General features: G+C 37.3%; 1 protein-coding gene and 1 pseudogene across 4 annotated transcripts in view; one reads left to right on the forward strand and one right to left on the reverse strand.

The window, feature by feature from the left end:
• Positions 1-20,401, forward strand: part of CEP57L1 (centrosomal protein 57 like 1) — a 98,679-nt gene that overhangs the window by 18,242 nt on the left and 60,036 nt on the right. For 3 of the 4 annotated variants that reach the window (XR_005529340.1, XM_039237406.1, XM_039237407.1), the window contains exons 1-2: positions 16,440-16,457; positions 18,861-19,026. Coding sequence is in view for 2 of the 4 variants with exons in the window: in XM_039237406.1 (XP_039093337.1) it covers positions 16,440-16,457; positions 18,861-19,026 (184 nt within the window). In the remaining 2 variants the exon portion in view is untranslated. Of the gene's footprint in view, positions 1-16,439; positions 16,458-18,860; positions 19,027-20,401 lie in introns of those variants that run through there. The other variant, XR_005529341.1, reaches the window with a different exon arrangement.
• On the reverse strand, positions 16,527-16,859 carry LOC120235212 (annotated as a pseudogene).

The raw sequence follows: 20,401 nt of genomic DNA on the forward strand, positions 1-20,401 counted from the left end.
TTCACTGTGAAGAAGGCTTTTATCTTGATCAAGTCCTAATAATTCATGTTTGCTTTTGTTTCCCTTGCCTCTGGAGACGTGTCTAGCAAGAAGTTGCTACAGCCACGGTCGAAGAGGTTGCTGCCTGTGTTCTCTTGGATTTTGATGATTTTCTGTCTCCCATTTAGGTCTTTTATCCATTTTCAATTTATTTTTGGGTATGATGTAAGACAGTGGTTCAGTTTCATTCTTCTGCATGTTGCCGTTCAGTTTTCCCAATACCATTTGTTGAAGAGACTTTTTTCACTGAATAGTCTTTCCTGCTTTGTCGAAGATTAGTTGATCATATAGTTGTGAGTCCATTTCTGGGTTTTCTATTCTATTTCTCAAATGAACCTTTTATATCACCTTCACCACCATCCAACTGTTTTCTGCCTTGACTATAGCTTTGTTTACTTTCTCCCTCTCACTAATTTTCCTCATCTAGGTCATACATTCTATGAATTCAACATCCTATCTGTCTCCAATTTGTCCTCTCCTTTCTATTCCCACTGCTTTGGTTTAGGTCTTTATCACCTCTCTCGCAGAGTTTTGGAATAGCCTTCTAAATGGATTTCTAGCCTCTGGTTGTTTTTCTTCATTCAGATCTCACAGAAATCTTTATCAAAGGGAATCTTATCTTACTATTCTTCTGCTGGATGCCTCTTGTTGCCTATGGTGTCAAATCCAAAATCCAAACACAAATGCCTGGCATACAAACCCCTTCCTAGCTAGTCTTTGCCTTCTTGCTTTGCAATACTTAGACACATTTGCAATGTTCTAGCTTTTTATATTACTTGTAGTAGATTTCCCCAAACAGCAGATTCTCTCTTGTTTCCATAACTGCATTAGTAAGCAAGATAGCATGGTGGTTAAAAGTGTTAGCTTTAGAGCCAGACTGCCTAAGTCCAAATCCTGGCTTTACCATTTAACTAGTTGTATGAACTTGGGCAAAATACTTTTTCTGTGCCACAGTTTCCTAATCTTTAAAATGGGAATGATTATGCATAATAGAGTTGTTATGACGATTTTACTAAGTTAATTTACAATAGCGTTCAATAAATGTATCATTATTTTTATTATTACTATGTGGTTTCCTTTGACTGTACACTTGATCTTCTCTACTATCCATTCTCTCACTTTCTTTGCCTATCAAATCCTACTCATTCATCTGTCATATCTCAGTTTAAGAACTATCTCCTTCAGGAAGCCAGCTCTCTTAGATGACGATCCTCTGGGTTCCCATAGCACCCTTTGTAGTATAATTAAATTCTTAACACTTTAAGGACTACCTGGGACTATGTTTTTCATCTCTGAATGGCCAATGAATGAAAATTGACTCTTTCATTGTTTCTTATTTGCTAGAGATTGGGAAACTCAATTAGAAAGGGGAGGGATATTCTATTAGAGACAGGTAAACAGACATAAGGAGATTGGAAAGCAAGGGATAGCAAGAGATGAAAAGGCAGAAAACAAAATCTGTAAGTGTATAACTTCCAGTGAAGGGACAAATAGTCCAATAAGTTATCAGTGTGGTTCCCTAAGTATCATAGTATGTAATTAAAATGCTATGTGATATCCTAAGTCATCCCAAAGGTTAGGTTATGTTGAGTATACTTCACCTAAAAGGAAGGAAAGTAGGTTAAACATTTTAGAAATATTTCTTTTAAAGCTAGTTGAAATAAATTTTGGCAATTAAATAGGTCATCTTAGTTATTTATAATTGTCCAACCATTCATCTCCCCTACCCCCCTCCTTGATGTGCCTGAGTAATCAGTGCACTCTCATAGTTAATTCTGACTGTTGAATGTGACCAGTCTGTTTTTGGACGCTAGTGGGGCTGGGTGTGGGGGGAGGTAATAGATTAAAGATTTGAGTTTGTAGCAGTTAATATGAGTACTGTTAACTGTAAAATTCATTATTTGTTGACTCAATTTAGAAATTCTACATTCAATAAGTTTGCCATCAACCTTTCTAAAGAGTAATGGTTAGAAATAGTTAGTTCAATAGATATATATAATAAATGTTAGAAGAGTGTTAAAATTCATTGAAAATAACTTATTAAAAAGAAAGTTAGAACTTTCTGAGGAAATATTACCAGCAATATTTTAAAGTCCTAAGATTTATTTGTCAAATATTTATTATTTGACATTTATTTGTTATTTATTATTTGCTAAAGATTTACTTAAATAAAATGATACTATATTAAGACATTGTATGCAAAAGTATACACCAAGGTACAATATGTGGTTATTTTTAAAACTTTGAATAGTAATTACAGAACTATTGGGTTTAGCCATGACAAATGTAGCACAGAGAAGTAGGGAAAATTTGTTGATATAACAAATTAGTTTCAGGGGATTCACTTTACAAAAGAAGTTTTTATTAAGCCCTGAGGATACAATGCCCCTTTGCAGAACACAGCAGTTTGTACTGCAGGAATTTACAAAAGAAATTAACATAATTTCTCTCCCTGAGTTTATATTGATATAGGAGGCATAAAATCCTTAAAACTAAGATGTAAGTGTTCTTATCATCTAACAGATATCTGTGTAAGTAATTGATACTGTACATCTTCAGCTGTTTTCTGCCTCTGCAGAAATCTAGTTAAGAGGAAACTGTTTTAGTAAAAATATTTGTTGCTTATTAGAAAACTGATATCTGTTTATTGTAAAGAATGTATAAGAAGGTTAAAATTAGAAAATGAAAATCTCCTTTTGTTTATCTATTAACATTTTAAGACACTTACTAGTCTTTTATATGTGATTATCCCTTTTAAAAATTGAACTGTAATTATATAATTTGATAGTCTTCTTTATTCACTTTATATTAAATCAGAAACATTTTCTTATGAACTGAATATTCAAGGTAAACTACAGGTAAAGGTGATGAGATTTAATCATTTAATCTCAGACATTGTTAGGTTCTAAACTTATCAGATTCAAGTTCAGTAAAGAAAAATCTAACTTTCTAATTACTAGATAAAATGTTCATAACTCTATACATTTTAAATTCAGCAATTGATAAGTTTGTCTGGAAATCAGCTCTTACAGCATGGCATTGAGGTGAATTAACTGTTCACATAAAAATTGGATGCTGTATTTTAATTTATAAAGTATTTGTAAAAGACTGGCATAAAAAAAAACTAAGTATTGTTGTACTCATGTAATCATATTTCTCCTATCCAAACTCATTTAAGATAACTAATGTGAGGGGAATGCACAAAAAGAACACCTCCCCAAAGCCATTGGCTGGGAAAAACAGAGGGATTGATTTTTGTGAGTCCTTGTAACCAGCAGGGCTTAAAAACAGGAGTTTTAAAGGTGTGTGCACTTATCCCTGAGGGCCCTGCTTTGCTCCTGGAGAGAAGGCAGGCAAACAACCTAAGGACAGACAGCTTGGAAACAGTAATCTGAAAATAGCCTTGGACACATAAAGAGGAGATTATTTGCCCTTTTTGTAGTACTTTGCTGAGAGCATCAGGCATGGAGACCCCTCTCCAGGGACAAAGGAGCAGATAGGCACCATTTGCCTCCCCTGCCCCACAGCATAAACACAGACCTACCTAGAGTAAACAACATAGCAACAATACTGGATGACTTACCTGCTTATATCAAGTCCCACACCCCCACATTCTATCAGTACTGCCCTTGTTGGTCAAGTTTGCCTCAGTCCAAGCATGGTGAGGTCCTTCCCCAGAAGACCAGCAGAAACCCCTGCCCGCATCATGTCTCCCAACCAGAGAGTTATACAGTGATTCAGTTCTAGTGGAAGTAGTATCCAGTCTCATTTAACAAGCAAACCAGAGCACACCTAATTAAACATGCCACATTCTGGCCAAGGACCAAACACTGCCCACTGTAGACAAGGAGAGCCTATGCAGACTACTGGCTGGAAGGATAGAGCAGCCAAAACGCAGCAGTAAAGTGCACACAGAATTTTCTTATGAAGGGTCAGGCCATGGACACTATATGACCTTTTTCTTCATAAAGCCATTACTCCCAGGAGCAGGAAACATGACAGTGTTTTTAATACAAAGAAGAAGATGGAGATTTAGACAAAATGCCAAGATAGAGAAATCCATTCCAATTGAAAAAACAAGATAAGGTCATAGCCAGGGATCTAAGCGAAACAGATATAAGTAACATGCCTTATCAAGAGTTTAAAGCAACAATCATAAGGATATTGCTGGGCCTGAGAAAAGAATGGAAGACTTCAGGGAGGCCCTTACCACAGAGTTAAAAAATAGAAATGAAAAATATAATAACTGAGATTCAAAATAGACTTGATACAATGAGCACAAGGATGGAAGAAGTAGAGGAATGAATAAGTGATACAGAAGATAAAATAGTGGAAAATAATGAAGCTGAACCAAAGAGAAAAAGAACTATGGTACATGAGAATAGACTTGGGGACTTCAGTGACTCCATCAAACATAATAACATTTATAGTAAAAGAGTCCCAGGGGAAGAGAGAGAAAAGGGGTCAGAAAATTTATTTGAAGAAATAATAGCTGAAAACTTCCCTAATCTGGAGAAGGAAACACATCCAGATCCATGAGACACAAACTCCCATCAAAATCAATAAGAGCTGGCCAACATCAAGGCATATTGTAATTAAATTTGCAAAATGTAGCAATAAAGAAAAAAAGTCCTAGAAGTGGCAAGACAAAAGAAGTCCCTAATTTACAAGGGAAGGCCCATAAAGCTAGCTTCAGATCTCTTAACAGAAACTTGGCAAAACAGAAGGGAATGGCATAATATTCAATGTGCTGAATTGGAAAAATCTGCAGCCCAAAATACTTAATCCAGCACAGCTATCATTCAGAATAGGAAAGATAAAGGGTTTCCCAGACAAACAAAAACTAAAGAAGTTTGTAATCACTAAACCAACTCTGAAAGAAATATTAAAGGGGATTTTTTGAAGAAAGGACCCAAATAAATAAAATCACAAATGAAAGAGGAGAGATCACAACCAACACCACAGAAATACAAATAATCATAAGAGAATATTATGAAAAATTATATGCAAATAAATTGGGCAATCTGGAAGAAATGGACAAATTCCTAGAAACATAGAAACTACCAAAATTGAAACAGGAAGAAATACAAAATTTGAACAAACCTATAACTAGTAAAGAAATTGAATCAGTAATCAAAAATCTCCCAACAGACAAGAGTCCAGGACCAGATGGCTTCCTGGGGGAATTCTACCAGACATTTGAAGAAGAGTTAATACCAATTCTTCTGAAATTGTTCCAAAAAATAGAAATGGAAGGTAACCTTCCTAACTCCCTCCACAAGGCCAGCATTACCTTGATTCTTGATTCCAAAATCAAAGACCCCACTGAAAAAGGAGAATGAGATGCCAAGATCCCTGGCGAATCTGGATGCAAAAATTCTCAACAAGTTACTAGCAAGTAAAATCCGACAGTACATTAAAAGAATTATTCACCACGATCAAGTGGGATTTATTCCTGCACTACAGGGGTGATTCAATACTCACAAATCAATCAAGTTGATACGCCACGTTAATAAAAGAAAGGATAAGAAGAATATAATCCTCTTAATAGAGGTAGAAAAAGTATTTGACAAAATCCAGCATCCTTTCTTGATAAAAGTGCTCAGGAAAGTAGGGATAGAAAGAACACACTTCAAGAAGATCATAAAGGCCATATATGAAAGACCACAGCTAATATCATCCTCAATGGGGAAAAACTGAGAGTTCCTCTATGGTTAAAAACAAGACAGGGAAGTCCACTCTCATCATGACTGTTTAACATAGTACTGTAAGTCTTAGTCTCAGTAATCAGACAACACAAAGAAATAAAAGACATCCAAACTGGCAAGGAAGAAGAAAAAATTTCACTCTTTGCAGACAACATGATACTCTGTAGAAAACCCAAAAGACTCCACCTAAACATTGCAGCAAAGTAGCAGGACATAAAATCAATGTACAAAAATGTTGCATTTCTACACACCCAACAATAAAGCAGCAGAGATAGAAATCAAGTAATCAATCCTATTTACAACTGCAGCAAAACGCATAAATAACCTATGAATAAACCTAACAAAAGAGGTAAAAGATTGGTTTTCTGAAAACTTTAGGACACTCATGAAAGAAATTGAAGAGGACACAAAGAAATGGAAAAAGATTCCATTCTCATTGATTAGAAAAACAAACACTGGTAAAATGTCTATACTACCCAAAGCAATCTACATCCAATGCAATCCCTATCAAAATACCACCAACATTATTCACAGAGCTTAAAACAAACAATTCTAAAATTTGTACAGAACCAGAAAAGACTTTGAATAGCTAAAATAATGTTGAAAAAGAAAAGCAAAGCAGGAGGCATCACAATTTCAGACTTGAAGCCTGTATTACAAAGCTGTAATCATCAAGACAGTATGGCAGTGAGAGAGAGAGCAGAAATGGACCCACAACTATATGGTCAAGTAATCTTTGACAAAGCAGAAAAGAATATCCAATGGAAAAAAGCCACTTCAACGAGTGGTGTTGGGAAAATTGGACAACTACATGCAGAAGAATGAACCTGGACCACTGTCTTATACAATACACAAATAAATTAAAAATGGATGAAAGACCTAAATGGGAGACAGGAAATCATCAAAATTCTAGAGAAGAACACAGGTAGCAACCTCTTTGACGTCAGCCATTGCAACTTCTTTCTAGACACGTCTCCAGAGGCAAGGGAAACAAAAGCAAACATGAACTCTTGGGACTGCATCTAGATGAAAATCTTCTGCACAGTAAAGGAAATATCAAAATTAAAAGGCAATCTACAGAATGAAAGAAGATATTTGCAAATGGCATATCAGAGAAGGGGTTAATATCTAAAATCTATAAAGAATTTATCAAACTCAGTACCCAAAAAACATATAACCCGGTTAATAAATGGGCAGAAGACCTAACAGACACTTTTCCAAAGAAGACATATAGAAGGCTAACAGGCACATGAAAAGATGTTCAACATCGCTCAACATCAGGGAAATACAAATTAAAGCTACAATGAGATACCACCTCACACCTGTCAGAAAAGCTAAAATTAACAACACAGGAAACAACAGATGTTGGCTACAATATGGAGAAAGGGAATCCTCTTACACTTGGCAGGAATGCACACTGATGCAGCCACTCCGGAGAACAGTATGGAGGTTCCTCAAAACACTAAAAATGGATAGGGTGCCTGAGTGGCTCAGTTCATTGAGTGCCTGACTTTGGCTCAGGTCATGATCTCACGGTTTGTGAGTTCTAGCTCTGCGTTGGGCTCTGTGCTGACAGCGCAGAGCCTGGAGCCTGCTTTGGATTCTCTCCGTCTCCCTGTCTCTCTGCCTCTCCCCCACTTGTTCTCTGTTTCTCTGTCTCTCTCTCTGTCTCTCAAAGGTAAATAAACATTAAAAACAACTAAAAATAGAACTACCCTATGACCCAGCAATTGTACTATTACCCAAAGAATACAAAAATAAAGATTTGAAGGGGCCATGGACCCCAATGTTTATAGCAGCATTATCAACAATAGCCAAGCTATGGAAAGTGTCCAAATGTCCATCAGCTGATGAATGGATAAAGAAGATGTGGTATTTATATATAATAGAATACTACTCAGCTACCAAAAAGAGTGAAATCTTGCCATTTGCAATGACGTGGATGAAGCTAGAGTGTATTATGCTAAGTGAAAGCAAAGCAGTCAGTTTTTGTATCTCAGTTATAACAATTTTTATTTCAGCCTAACTAGTTTTTAAGTCTTTTATCGCTGCAGCAAGGTTTTCTCTGGTGTCATCTATGTTTTTTGTCAACTCTAGGTAGTATTCTTATGACTGTTCTAAATTTGTGTTCAGATATATTGCTTATATCTGTTTTGAGCAAATTTCTGGCTATGATTTCTTCTTGATCTTTGTTTTGTAGAGAATTCCTCCATCTTGTCGTTTTGTCTAGGTTTCTGTATTTTGCATGTTATGAAAGCTGGTTATGTTTCCTGCTCCTGAGTGCAATGCTGAACTAAGAAGGCATCATACATTGTTCAGGGACTGGTTTTTCAGCCAGTGTTTCTGGTGTATGCTGTGTGTAGTCTGCTGTTGTGTTGTGGCTGCTCTTTCCCACAGCCTAGTCCTCTGCAGAGCTCCTCCTTGCGTGCAGTGAGGAGTATATGGACATTTAACTAGGTGTGCTTTGATTTGTTTTTTAAAAGAAGCCTGATTTAAAAAAAAAAAAAAAAGCCTGATTCAAAAGAGAAAAGGAACAAAAACAAACGGAGAAAGAAAAAACTATAAGCCTGAAGATGGGCGATGGGCATTAAAGAGGGCACTTATTGTGATGAGCACTAAATGTTGTATGTAAGTGATGAATCACTGAATTCTACTCTTGAAACCAATATTTCACTGTATATTAACTTACTAAAATTGAAATAAATTTAAAAAAACTATAAGCCTGATTCCAAAGAGAAAGGAAAGAAGCCTAATCCAATAAACAAGGAAAGGAAATTAAAAAAACAACCAAATGGAGAAAAAACTATAAGCTTGATTCCAAAAGAAAAAAAAAAAAAAAAGCCTTATCCACCAGAACTGAAGCTGATGCACTGGAGCATTCTATGTCAGTAGACTTGGTTCATGCAGGGGTCCTATGTTGGTTCTCTGTGGGGAGAGGTGCACTGCACTGGCTCACAGTCAGATCTACCCTAGTAAAGATGCTCCTGCAGGGCACAGCAGGGAAGATTTTGATGTAAGCAGCTGTAGCCTACACACGGGGCTTTGTGTTGCTCACTGATGTCCAACTGTGCTGGTTGGAGGGGAAAGATGGCATTACTCTGCTCTCTTGTCTCCAGGGAGGGGAACTTTCACTCACCGCTGTTCAGAAAGCCCTCACAGAAAAGTAAACAATCTCCCTTCCTGTGTCCCAGGCTTCTGTCAGATCCCTGCCCTCAACCTGTCTATGCCTGGGTAGTGAGCTTGCCCAATACTACAGTTCTCCTGTGTTTTATCTCTGATGTGCATCTAGGATTCAAAACTCCAAATCTTAAAGGATCCAGCAAGGCACAGTGCTTGTGCTTCCCTCCTCCAGAGGAAAGCCTAGTAGTGCTGTGTCTGACAGTTTTCTGTCCCAGAAAAGCAGTCCTATGGCGATACACGTGCCTGGAGTTTATGGTGAAGCACAGCAAAAAGCTGTGACCGGGTTATCTGCCCTCTGCACACACTTCTGTCCCCTGCTGTTGAACAGCCACTCATTGGCACCTGACAGGTCCTTGGTCCTTGGAGAGGATAGGTCCCTCTTGATATGTACTACAGGAGGGGGAACATTCTTTCCCAGTGTGACCCAGGGGATCCCCATTCTACACTGTCCACTGTCCACTCCTGGGTCTCTGCTCTCCTCCCCAGGAGTACCAGTTCCGGCCCGGGCTCAACTCAAGCAAATGGCATGGACTTCTAAAACCTTAGAATTTGAGCTCCACTGTTTGCAAAAATTTGCAATAGTCAGTACCTCTCAATTCCCCAGTCACTGGTTTTAGGGATGTGTTTTTCTTATGCAAACCTGACATGCTACTCTCTCCCTGTCTCTCCTCTCTCTGTCTTCTCTCCATGGAAAATGTGGCTCCCTTTCCTTTGTGGTACTTTGGCTTTTCTCTCCCCCATTTCGTATTCTGCACCTCATACCTGCCATATTCTCTCCCTCTAATTGTGAAGATTGTACTCTTAATCCTCAGGTCAGTTTCATCGGTGTTCAAAATGTTTTGATGTTGATCTAGCTGTGTTGAAGGGATGAGGCAAGCCCAGGGTCCCCCTACTACTCTGCCATCATAACTCCTTCAAGCAGTGGTCTTAAGCATTCTGAGCTCCACCTTTTCCTCTCCTAAGGTTATAATTCTTAGCCTCTTAAAAGTTTGCCTCCACATGTCTATGGGGCACCACAGTGGATAGATAACAGTAGCTCTTTCATGGACAACAACACTGAATCTCAGTCACCCCTTTCCATGCACACACACACTAAAAATTGCTTTTCTTTATACTCTCCTTGGGTGACCTAATTGATAACCAAATCTATAGATCTAGCCTCACCTGCTTACCTAAACACCAGACCCATGTTTTAGTCTGATTGCTGAATAGCTGTTTCTATAAGTAGCCCAAACTTAACACCTAAAACAGAATTCATTGTTTTCCATCAGACTTACATCACCTCTTATGTTATTTCTGATTTCCATGAATGCCACCTCAAACTCTTCACTTGCCTGAGTGAAAATTTGGGGAATATTTTTTATTCTTTCCCCTATCTCCCCATTTCACATGTCTAGTTGGTTCCTAGGTCCTTTAGATTGAATCTTATCTTTATTTTCAATGTTTACTTATTTTTGAGAGGGGAGGAGGGACAGAGAGAGGGGGACAGAGGATCCAAAGCAGGCTCTGCACTGACAGCAACAAGTCTGATGTGGGGCTCGAACTCACAAACTGTGAGATCATGACCTGAGCTAGAACCAAGAGCCAGACGCTTAACAGATTGAGAGCCACCTAGGTGCCCCTCTTCTTCTCCTTCTTCTTCTCCTTCTTCTCCTTCTTCTCCTTCTTCTTCTTCTTCTTTCTTCATTTATTTGTTTTGAAAGAGAGAACACAAGTGGGGTAGGGGCAGAGAGAAGGCAAAAGAGAATCCCAAGCAGGTTCTATGCTGTCAGCTCAGAGCCTGATGCAGGGCTCCATCTCACGAACCATGAGATCATGACTTGAACCATAAATATGAGTTGAACACTTAACTTACTGAACCACCCAGGTGTCCCTCAATTATATCTCCTAAGTATCTTTCATGTTTATCTCATCTACACCAGTCTTAATTCAGGCCTATATTTTTTCTTGTCTTAATTACTTCAGCAACCTCGTAATTTGTTCCCCTGACAAAAATTCTTCCCCCTCCAGTCTGTCTATCTCACAGTCATCTGAATAACCTTGTGAGAGTTCAAACCTGATCGTGTTATTTTCCTTTATATCTTTCATTAGCTCCACATTGCCTGATCCTACAGAAGACAAACTCTTGGGGCACCTGGGTGGCTCAGTCGGTTAAGTGTCACACTTCAGCTTAGGTCATGATCTCACAGCTCATGGGTTCAAGCCCCACATTGGGCTCTGTGCTGACAGCTAGCTCAGAGTCTGGAGCCTATTTTGGATTCTGTGTCTTCCTCTTTCTCTGACCCTCCCCTGCTCATGCTGTCTCTCTCTCAGAAATAAATAAAATATTAGAAAAATTTTTTAAAAAAAGAAGACAAACTCTTAAGTGTGATGTACAAAATCTTTTGTGGTTTGACCCTTGCATACCTTTTTCGCCATCTCTTACTACCAGCATTTATTCACTTGGCTCCAGCCAAATTCACTAGAGTCTATCATGTCCCTCAATTATTTTACATTCTATCTCTACTAAGTATTTCCAAATTTTGTGTTCCTTTTACGTCACTATTTGCTTGTTTTGGTCTCTGTCTTTTACATCCTTTCTCAATGTCTGGTAAGCCTTGATTAAACAAACAATTTATATCTCAGAGTCAGACACTAAAAAACTGATTGGAAACTCCAAATCCATCGATTGGAAACTCCAAATTCATCCAGTCCATTTATTTTATCATCTGTAGTATCTTTGTTAACTTGGGCTAGTCGTATTCCCTCCCTAAGGATCTTCCCATCTCCACTTAGATCTATAGACTGCCAGTATTCTTAGAGCTGAATGTTCCTGCTTTGAGTCTACCCTATGTCATCTGTGCTGAGTGTCCGTCAATCCAGAACACTCTGTAATCCCCTCTTCATAGAAAACGAACAAAGAAACAAACTTCCAGTCTCCCAAATGGGGGTAAAGCAGTCTTCTGGCTCCATAAAGAGGTGAAGGGATTTGGGCATACAATTTACTTCTAAACTGAACTTTCATCCTGTTTTCTAGTGTTTGGCTGGATCTTAACTCTTAGCAGAAGTACAGCTGATTCCTGAGCCATTTGGAGGTTCTGCAGGATAAACCTAAAAAGTCACTTTTCTAACTTGGATTAGGAGACTGCCTTTTTTGCATTAGCTAAATCTGTTACTATTTGTACATCTGTTTTCTATTTTTCCAAAGTTTTGTTATTGTCCTTGCAGGTTTATATCTGTTTTTAAAAAGTGTTTTAATATTATTTTAGTGTGTTTCCAAGAGGGAGCAAAAAGCCAGCGTGTATGTCCACTCTGGCATATTTACCTAAACCCCTCTTTCAAAGCTGTTTGTAATTTTAAATTACTTCTGGCTTTACTTATTTCTCCACCAATCAGGAAGAGTTAGATAATCTCTCTCTTGTATTCCCATGACACTCTGTGTATGCTGTTGTTTCGGAACTGATCCCATTGAGTCATATCTTGTTTTTAACTTGTCTCCCCTACCACAGATTGTTATGTAACCAATCTACAGAACTTTTTCATCTGGGAAAACTGAAATTCTATTACTCCCCATATACTCTCCCTCCTCAGCCAACATTCTACTTTCTGATTCAATGAGTTTGACTACTCTAGACTCCCTTTATAAGGGAATCATATGTTATTTGTCTTTTTTATGGCTGGCCAGTTTCATTTAGCCTAATATCCTCAGTGTTTATCCATGTTTTTGTATGTGTCAAAATTTCTTTTTCTTTTTTTAAGGCCAAATTATATTCTTTTGTATGTATATACATTTTGTTTAGCCATTGATGGATATTTGGGTGGCTTCTATCTTTTGGCTGTTGTGAATGATGCCAGTATGAACATGGTTGTACAGATACTTTTTCAAAAGACCCTGCTTTCAGTTCTTTTGGATGTACCCAGAAGTGTGATTCTTTTAAGATACTAACATTTTTTAAAAGAAAACCGTTTCCCCCTTTATAAAAAAATAGACTATTTTTCATTCGGGGCTTTAATGATGTTTTGTTATGTTGAGATTCAGGTTATGCATTCCTGGCCAGAATACTGCTTAAGTGACATGTCTTTTTTAGAGTTTCACATACAGAGGCGCATGATGTCCCTCTTAACCTCTTAGGGGTTATGTTAATTTTAATCACCCAATTAAAGTGTTATTCTGTTTCTTTATTATATAGTTATTACTTTTTTTCTTGCGTCTTAAAAGCAATCTGTGGAAAAGACACATAAGAGCATGCGGATATTTTAGTTCTCATCAAAATTTCACCCTTGAATGATTTAACATTAATGCTTCTTGCCTAAATCAGTCTTTACTATTATGGCTGCAAAATGATGGGGTTTTTTTCCAAAATTTTATTTAAATTCTAGTTAGTTAACATATAGTGTAATATTGTTTTCAGCAGTAGAATTTAGTGATTCATTACATATAATACCCAGTACTCAGCACTTGCCCTCCTTAATACATCACCCGTTTAGCCCATCCCCAATCCACCTCCCTCCATCAATTCTCAGTTTCTTCTCTATTGTAAAGAATCTCTGGTTTATTTCCCTCACTTTCTCTCTTTTTCCCCCCCTTCCCATATATTCACCTGTTTTACTTCTTAAATTCCACATATGAGTGAAATCATATGGTATTTGTCTTTTTCTGACTGACTTATTTTGCTTAGCATTTTACACTTTAGCTCCATTCATGTTGTTGCAAATGCCAAGATTTCATTCCTTTTGATGGTCGAGTAATATTCCATTATATGTATATATCACATCTTTATACAATCAGAAATGGTTTTTCAAGTCCAATAATGGCTATTTAATTTACAGTTAATTATGAATTGCGTTAAATAGATCAATTGGAATGTCAAGTGGTCAATATATTAAATGTAAGATTTGCTGCTACTATTAAATACACATAATCATGAGGCATAATGATTAAAGTGCTTCTTAAGTTTTAGAATATAATAATTATAATATTCCTATAGGGTCATTGCATATTTTTAAAATTTGGATATAGAGTATACTTTTTTTCTTAATTTCACTTTTAAGAAATCTCTATACCCAACCCCAAGATCCAGAATCGCATGCTCTACTGATTAAGCCAGCCAGATGCCCTATAGTATGTTTTATTATTCTCAGTTTATGGATTGTTTACTGGGAACTCTATTTTCCGAATCCTCCTAGTGAACTCTAATTAATGAGTAGCCAAATAATATTCACTTTCTGCTATTGAAGGAAAACTTTACAGTATGGAGTAGCTTTGAGAACTTCAGCTGAATGGAAAGGTATAAAATCTTTTTCCTTTTTAAAACATAAGTCTCATTCTGTATGTTGGTCTAAAGCATTTAACATCTCTTAAGTAGGTCTAAAGCTGCTATAGTTTCAAGCAATATGGCAGATTCAATGTTCAGAGAAACCTCTGGCAAAGAACACAAAAGTGCTATATACGATGTTAAAACAACTTTTGAAAGGCATGGATGAGCTAAAAGCAAAGTAAGGGGAAAATATAAGGCTGTATGCAATGAAAAAGCCCAGTTCCATGGGGATAAAGGAGCTCTAGATCTCAATTTACCCTTGAGGTCACCTTCTGATCCCTCATGGCCAAACACCTGGGCATTAAGGAGGGGCTTCTGCTTGCATGGAGCAGGAAACCAATTCTGATGGGCATGCTCAGTGGTAAGTTTGGATGCTACAGTGTAAAGCTGGGATCCCCAAAGGATATGACTTTCTGTTAATGACAGGAAAATAACCTGCTTTTCAGAATGACACCACTGGGGGACCTGGGTAGCTCAGCAGATTAAGACCCTTGATCTCAGCTCAGGTCTTGATCTCAGGGTTGTGAGTTCAAGCTCTGCATTGGTCTCCACACTAGGCGTGAAGCTTAATTAAAACAAAAACAGAATGACACTGTTTGTTTCATCTTTGGCTTTGAATGGAGTGGACAAAAAGAATCTCTCTTCATCACAGTTCTACTCTGATGTGGGTTTGGAGTTGAAATTCACACCGGCAAAAAGAAAAGCTCAGTATAAAAGCTCAGTTTAATGGTTCCTTCGGTTTGGGGTGCCCTAAGGACCTAGCAGAAACAAACAGAAATCTTCTCTAAAGAATAGTACTTTAAATACTGGCTTGAAGTATTTCCATAGTTAAAGTTCCAACCATACACATTTATTAGAGAGTATTCTTGGGATCATCACATGTGGAAGGGAGAGGAAGGAAGCAATATTAGGCAGAGAAATCAAGCTTCAGTGAAGACCCAACAAAGGTTTCACTGATACTACAGGAAGCTCTGGAGATGGGGTGATCCTTCAGAGTTCACTTGAGTTGGGGCAAGAGGGTTAGGCCTTTTTACCCTCACTGGATATGGGCTGCTCCTAGAAGGAGCCTTGACCTTAGATGAGACAGTATTCTTTAGACAACAACCCCAAAAAGGGCCAACAGCCGAGAGCTACTTTCTGGCAGCGTTCCAACACCTGTGGGAAAAGTTCACATTCCTGAAAGGGAATCCAGGCAGTGCATCATAATGCACAAGGAATCACAAGGAACAAAGAAAGCTTGTAGGTGAACATAGGAAACACTGACTTTATAAATTAAAGCAATATTGTCTAATTTGTGTGGTTAAAGTCAAAATAGAACTAAAAATTTCAGAATCATAGTATTAGAAGTCTGGAGGGAAGTGATTAGAATTAATGCCTTCTAAGATCTGATATATAGTAGAATATTACACAGCAGGGAGAATGAATACCATTACAGCTTCATGTTCCAACATAAACAGCAAGATTCTTTGAATGGAAAAAGTGTGATTCCATTTATATAAAGCTTAAAAACCATCAACACCAAGCAATATGTTGTTAAGGATACATACAAATACGATAAAACTTAATAGGTATTAGAATAAGTAACACGGAATTCACAGCAAGAATTGGCATAGACACACAGAGGGCTTCCATAGCACTGTAACACTTTCTTAATCTAGGCGTGGATACACAGAATTTTGTTTTATTATAATTCCTTTAACTATACATGTATGTATTATGTCTGTGGTAAAATTTTTTTAACTCTATTAAGGTGTTTAGAAGGAAGGAATATGCTGGTTTTGGTGACCAGAGCATGCTAAAGTTATCTCCTAGGGGCGACTGGGTGACTCAGTTGGTTAAGCATCCAACTTCAACTCAGGTCATGATCTCACGGTTCCTGAGTTCGAGCCCTGCGATGGGTTCTGTGCTGACAGCTCGGAGACTGGAGCCTGCTTCAGATTCTGTGTTCTCCCTCTCTCTCTGCCCCTCATTCTGTCTCTATCTCTCATAAATAAATAAACTTTAAAAATTTTTTTAAAAATAAAGTTATCTCCTAGATTAGTATTCAGCAGTGCTAATCTGGATCCAGTCAAGTCTATTTAGAATCAGAAATGAAATATCAGTTATATGATTGAGTCATCTCCATTTTATTTATCAACGTTGCCCTCAAATGGGATGGGATTACTCTTTTACAGGTATTTCAGATACAGTAAATGATGGAATTTGAAGTTTGAAAATGATCCCAAATTCTGCAGTAAGTTTTTGTTAGATGAATCCAGTATGTAATATAATAGTTATCATATTCCCAACAAAGGCAACTGATTTTGCCATTCTCATCCACCTTAGTATTTCAGGATGGCCAGTTTAACTTTCTTTCTCTTATGCTTATTCTTCTTGGGAGTGGTATAAGACAACTTCTGCCTTTTCTTAGCACCACTGCAAAGTCTCAACACAAGATGAAGAGTGAACTCCTTTTTAATGTTGTAATCAGACAGCGTACATCCATCTTCTAGTTGCTTGCCACCAAAGATCAGTCTCTGGTGATCAGGAGGAATACCTCATCCTGAGTCTTGGCCTTCACATTTTCTGTTGTTTCTGAAGGTTCAGCCTCAAGAGTGATGGTCTTCCCCATAAGAGTTTTCATGAAAATCAGCATCTTGACAGTGGTTCCACCACAGATGGCAGATCAGAAAGTCCTCTCTTTACTTTTGATATCACTGTCTTCTGGTTCTTTTCCCTCATAGGTTTCTCTTTCTCTTGTTTTCCTTCCTTATTTGAAATATAAGGGTATTTATACTCTTCCTTTAGACAACTTCTATGGTTTTATATACTGTCCATATGCTGACACTGTCATTGTTTATATTTCTTTTTTTTTTTTAAATGTTTTATTTATTTCTAGGAGAGAGAGAGAGAGAGACAGAGTGAACAGGGGAGGGTCAGAGAGAGAGGGAGTCACAGACTGAAACAGGCCCCAGGCTCTGAGCTGGCAGTCAGCACAGAGCCCGACGCGGGGCTTGAACCCACGAACCGTGAGATCATGACCTAAGCGAAAGTCGGACGCTTAACCGACTAAGCCACCCAGGCGCCCCTATATTTCTGTACTAGAACTCTCCTCCAAACTTTAGACTCTTCTATCAAACTATCTATTTCATATCTTAACTTGGATGCCTCATACTTAGAATAGTGCTTGACACATATCAGTACTATATGAGTATTAGCTATTATCTTTGTTTTTAATAAATAGCACTATCATCTACCCAGTTATTTAAGTTAGAAACCTTGATTTTTCCTTTTTCCTCTTAATCCAGTTCATCACTTGTCTTCAAGATACATCCTCTATATACTCTCTTCATCTCCATTTTCACCACCCTAACCCAAATGCAGCATCATCTTATACCTGGCTAACTGCAAATGTCCCCAAACTATACGCTGTTTAACATAGCGATTAAGAACCAGGCTTTGGAATTGAACCAGCTAGGTTTACTTCCTGGCTCTGCCACTTACAAGTTATATGAACTTGGGTGTCCTCTCTGTCTCTGTTTCTTCATTTACAAAATGAAGATCCAGTTGTTTTTAAATTTTGAGAATCAGTTTTTCCCTCAGCAATTATGAACAGGCCAGCTGTTTTCCACTGATATGAAGTTCTATTTTTGTCATATATCAAGTTATTATACAGGGTTTGGCCTGTTTCTGGGCTACTGTGTTCTGTTAGTATATTAATCGCTCCTGATTTTATCGCTGACTTAATTATTTTAGTTTCATGGTTAAGTCTTGATAACTGACAGGACAAGTTCTTCATCTTATTGTTCTTCCAAAATCTTTTGACTATTCTAGGCCTTTTGCCTATTTTCTTGCCTATAAAAGAACTTTGAAATGTAAAAAATGGTATTTCTTTATTTTCTTTTAAAATAAATGTGCTTTTTTTTTTTTTACCTTTACCACATGAGACACACACTGTTGTCTACTAGATTTAATTCTGTTCCATTCCAGTGCTTCACCTGAAATAGGTTTTCTTTTAAAATAGGGGCGCCTCGGTGGCTTAGTCGGTTAAGCGTCCGACTTTCGCTTAGGTCATGATCTCGCGTTTCGCGGGTTCGAGCCCCGCGTCGGGCTCTGTGCTGACTGCCAGCTCAGAGCCTGGAGCCTGTTTCGGAGTCTGTGTCTTCCTCTCTCTCTGACCCTCCCCTGTTCACGCTGTCTCTCTCTCTCCTAGAAATAAATAAAAAAATATAAAAAATAAATAAATTATAAAATAAATATGGCTACCATTTATCAAATATTATTTTGCTCACAGAAAGTACATACTTTCTCTAAGAACCCTAGAGTCACACTGTAGAGAAGTGCTCAGATGATGAAGGGTATATGAACTTACGATCAGCTGAGAAACCAGCAAATTCACACCACTCACTCCAGAGCATATGCTCACTGAAAAATCAGGTAGAATTGTCTATACTATTTATATAGTAAGTAGTCATTTTTCTTTCTTGTATTGCTGAGCTTCTTACAGTTGAATTTGTGATAATTAACTTCATAAAGAAACTCCACAGTATAAGATTATGTGTTTATGTTAAGTTTTACCTGAATTTTTGTCTCATCTTTTTGTCATTCAGATAAGAAAGAATGATCCTATACTGTATTATTCCTTTATTCTCTACAGATAATGGATTCTGAATTAATGCATAGTATTGTAGGAAGCTACCTTAAACCTCCAGAAAGAGTGTTTGTTCCATCATTGACCCAGAGTGATGAATCATCCCAGACTTACCGCTCTGTGAACTTAGAAGTTACCTCTCCTAAAATGCTTCATAGTCCAAATAGCCAAGGTAATTCTTTTTCTTTTAATATTTATTTATTTATTTTGAAAGAGAGAGAGTGTGTGTGTGGGAGGAGCAGAGGAGAGGGAGAGAGAGAATCTCAAGCAGGCTCTGCACTGTCAGTGAGTGCAGAGATGGCACAGGGCTCAGTCCCACAACTGTGAGATCATAAGCTGAGCTGAAATCAACAGTCACACACTTAACAAAAACTGAGCCAGCCAGTGCCCCAAATAGCCAAGATAATGCTAATTTAAAATCTTATTTAAAAGTAGGGAATGGTAATAAATAAAAAATTTTACATGAAAAAAATTTTTTGTGATGTTTATTTTTCAGAAAGAGACAGAGTGCCAATGGGTGAGGAGCAGAGAGAGAAAGAGAGAAAGAATCTGAAACAGGCTCCAGGCTGTGAGCTGTCAGCACAGAGCCCGATGCAGGGCTCAAGCTCACAGACCCTGAGATAATGACTAACGGTCATGACCTGAGCTGAAATCAGATGCTTAAATGACTGAGGCACTCAGGCACCCTTAAAATTTTACATTTCTATGTAGAAAATAATATTATGTATTTAATCTTAATAAAACTATTGGTTTTGACTCTGTTGCTTAAAATTTCTATAAACATAGATAAGTTATTTAGTGTTTTTTTTATTTTGGCTTCTTCAGCTATAAGATGAAGATTAACCAACTAGACACATATTACAATTTTATCCTAAAATATCACTAGGAAAATACTCTGAAGAATAAAAAAAAAGATTTGGAATTCTTCTAAACTAGATGATTAGAATAATAGTTAATTGAGTAAAGTTGGGTCTTATTCAAGGATTAAATCAGAAATTGCCTATTTCCAAAATTATCCTTGAAAATTTTGGGGGGAGTCAGTACATTGTAAGTACATTGTAAGTATTGTAACTTTTAAAATATAAACTTAGGAGAATCTCAGAATTGAATTAGGAAAACATTTATGACTTTAGGCATACTTAGAAAACTGTATAACTCTGAACCTACCTGAATCATGATGATATTAATATAGCTGAATAAAAATCACAGTAATACATGTGTACCGCTTAAAATCTTTCAAGCCTGACATGAATCAAACCACTAGGTTACAGTTTTTTTTCTGGTGGAAGAAACTGTGTTCTGACTCCTTTGTTCCGATTATCAATACTATAATCTTAGACAAAAATATAATGTGTTTGTGGTTTAACTAAAACTGAACATACCAAGGGCTGAGAAAAACCTTTAACATTAAATCTGAATTTTTCCATGTTAATTAATAGGCACTACATTTTTTTTTTTTTTTTTACAAATAGTTTATTGTCAAATTAGTTTCTACATAACACTCAGTGCTCATCCCCAAAGTGCCCTCCTTCATGCCCATCCCCCCC

This window comes from Hyaena hyaena, unplaced genomic scaffold, assembly GCF_003009895.1.
Source record: "Hyaena hyaena isolate Hyena2069 unplaced genomic scaffold, ASM300989v1 scaffold_123, whole genome shotgun sequence".
Lineage (NCBI taxonomy): Eukaryota > Metazoa > Chordata > Mammalia > Carnivora > Hyaenidae > Hyaena > Hyaena hyaena.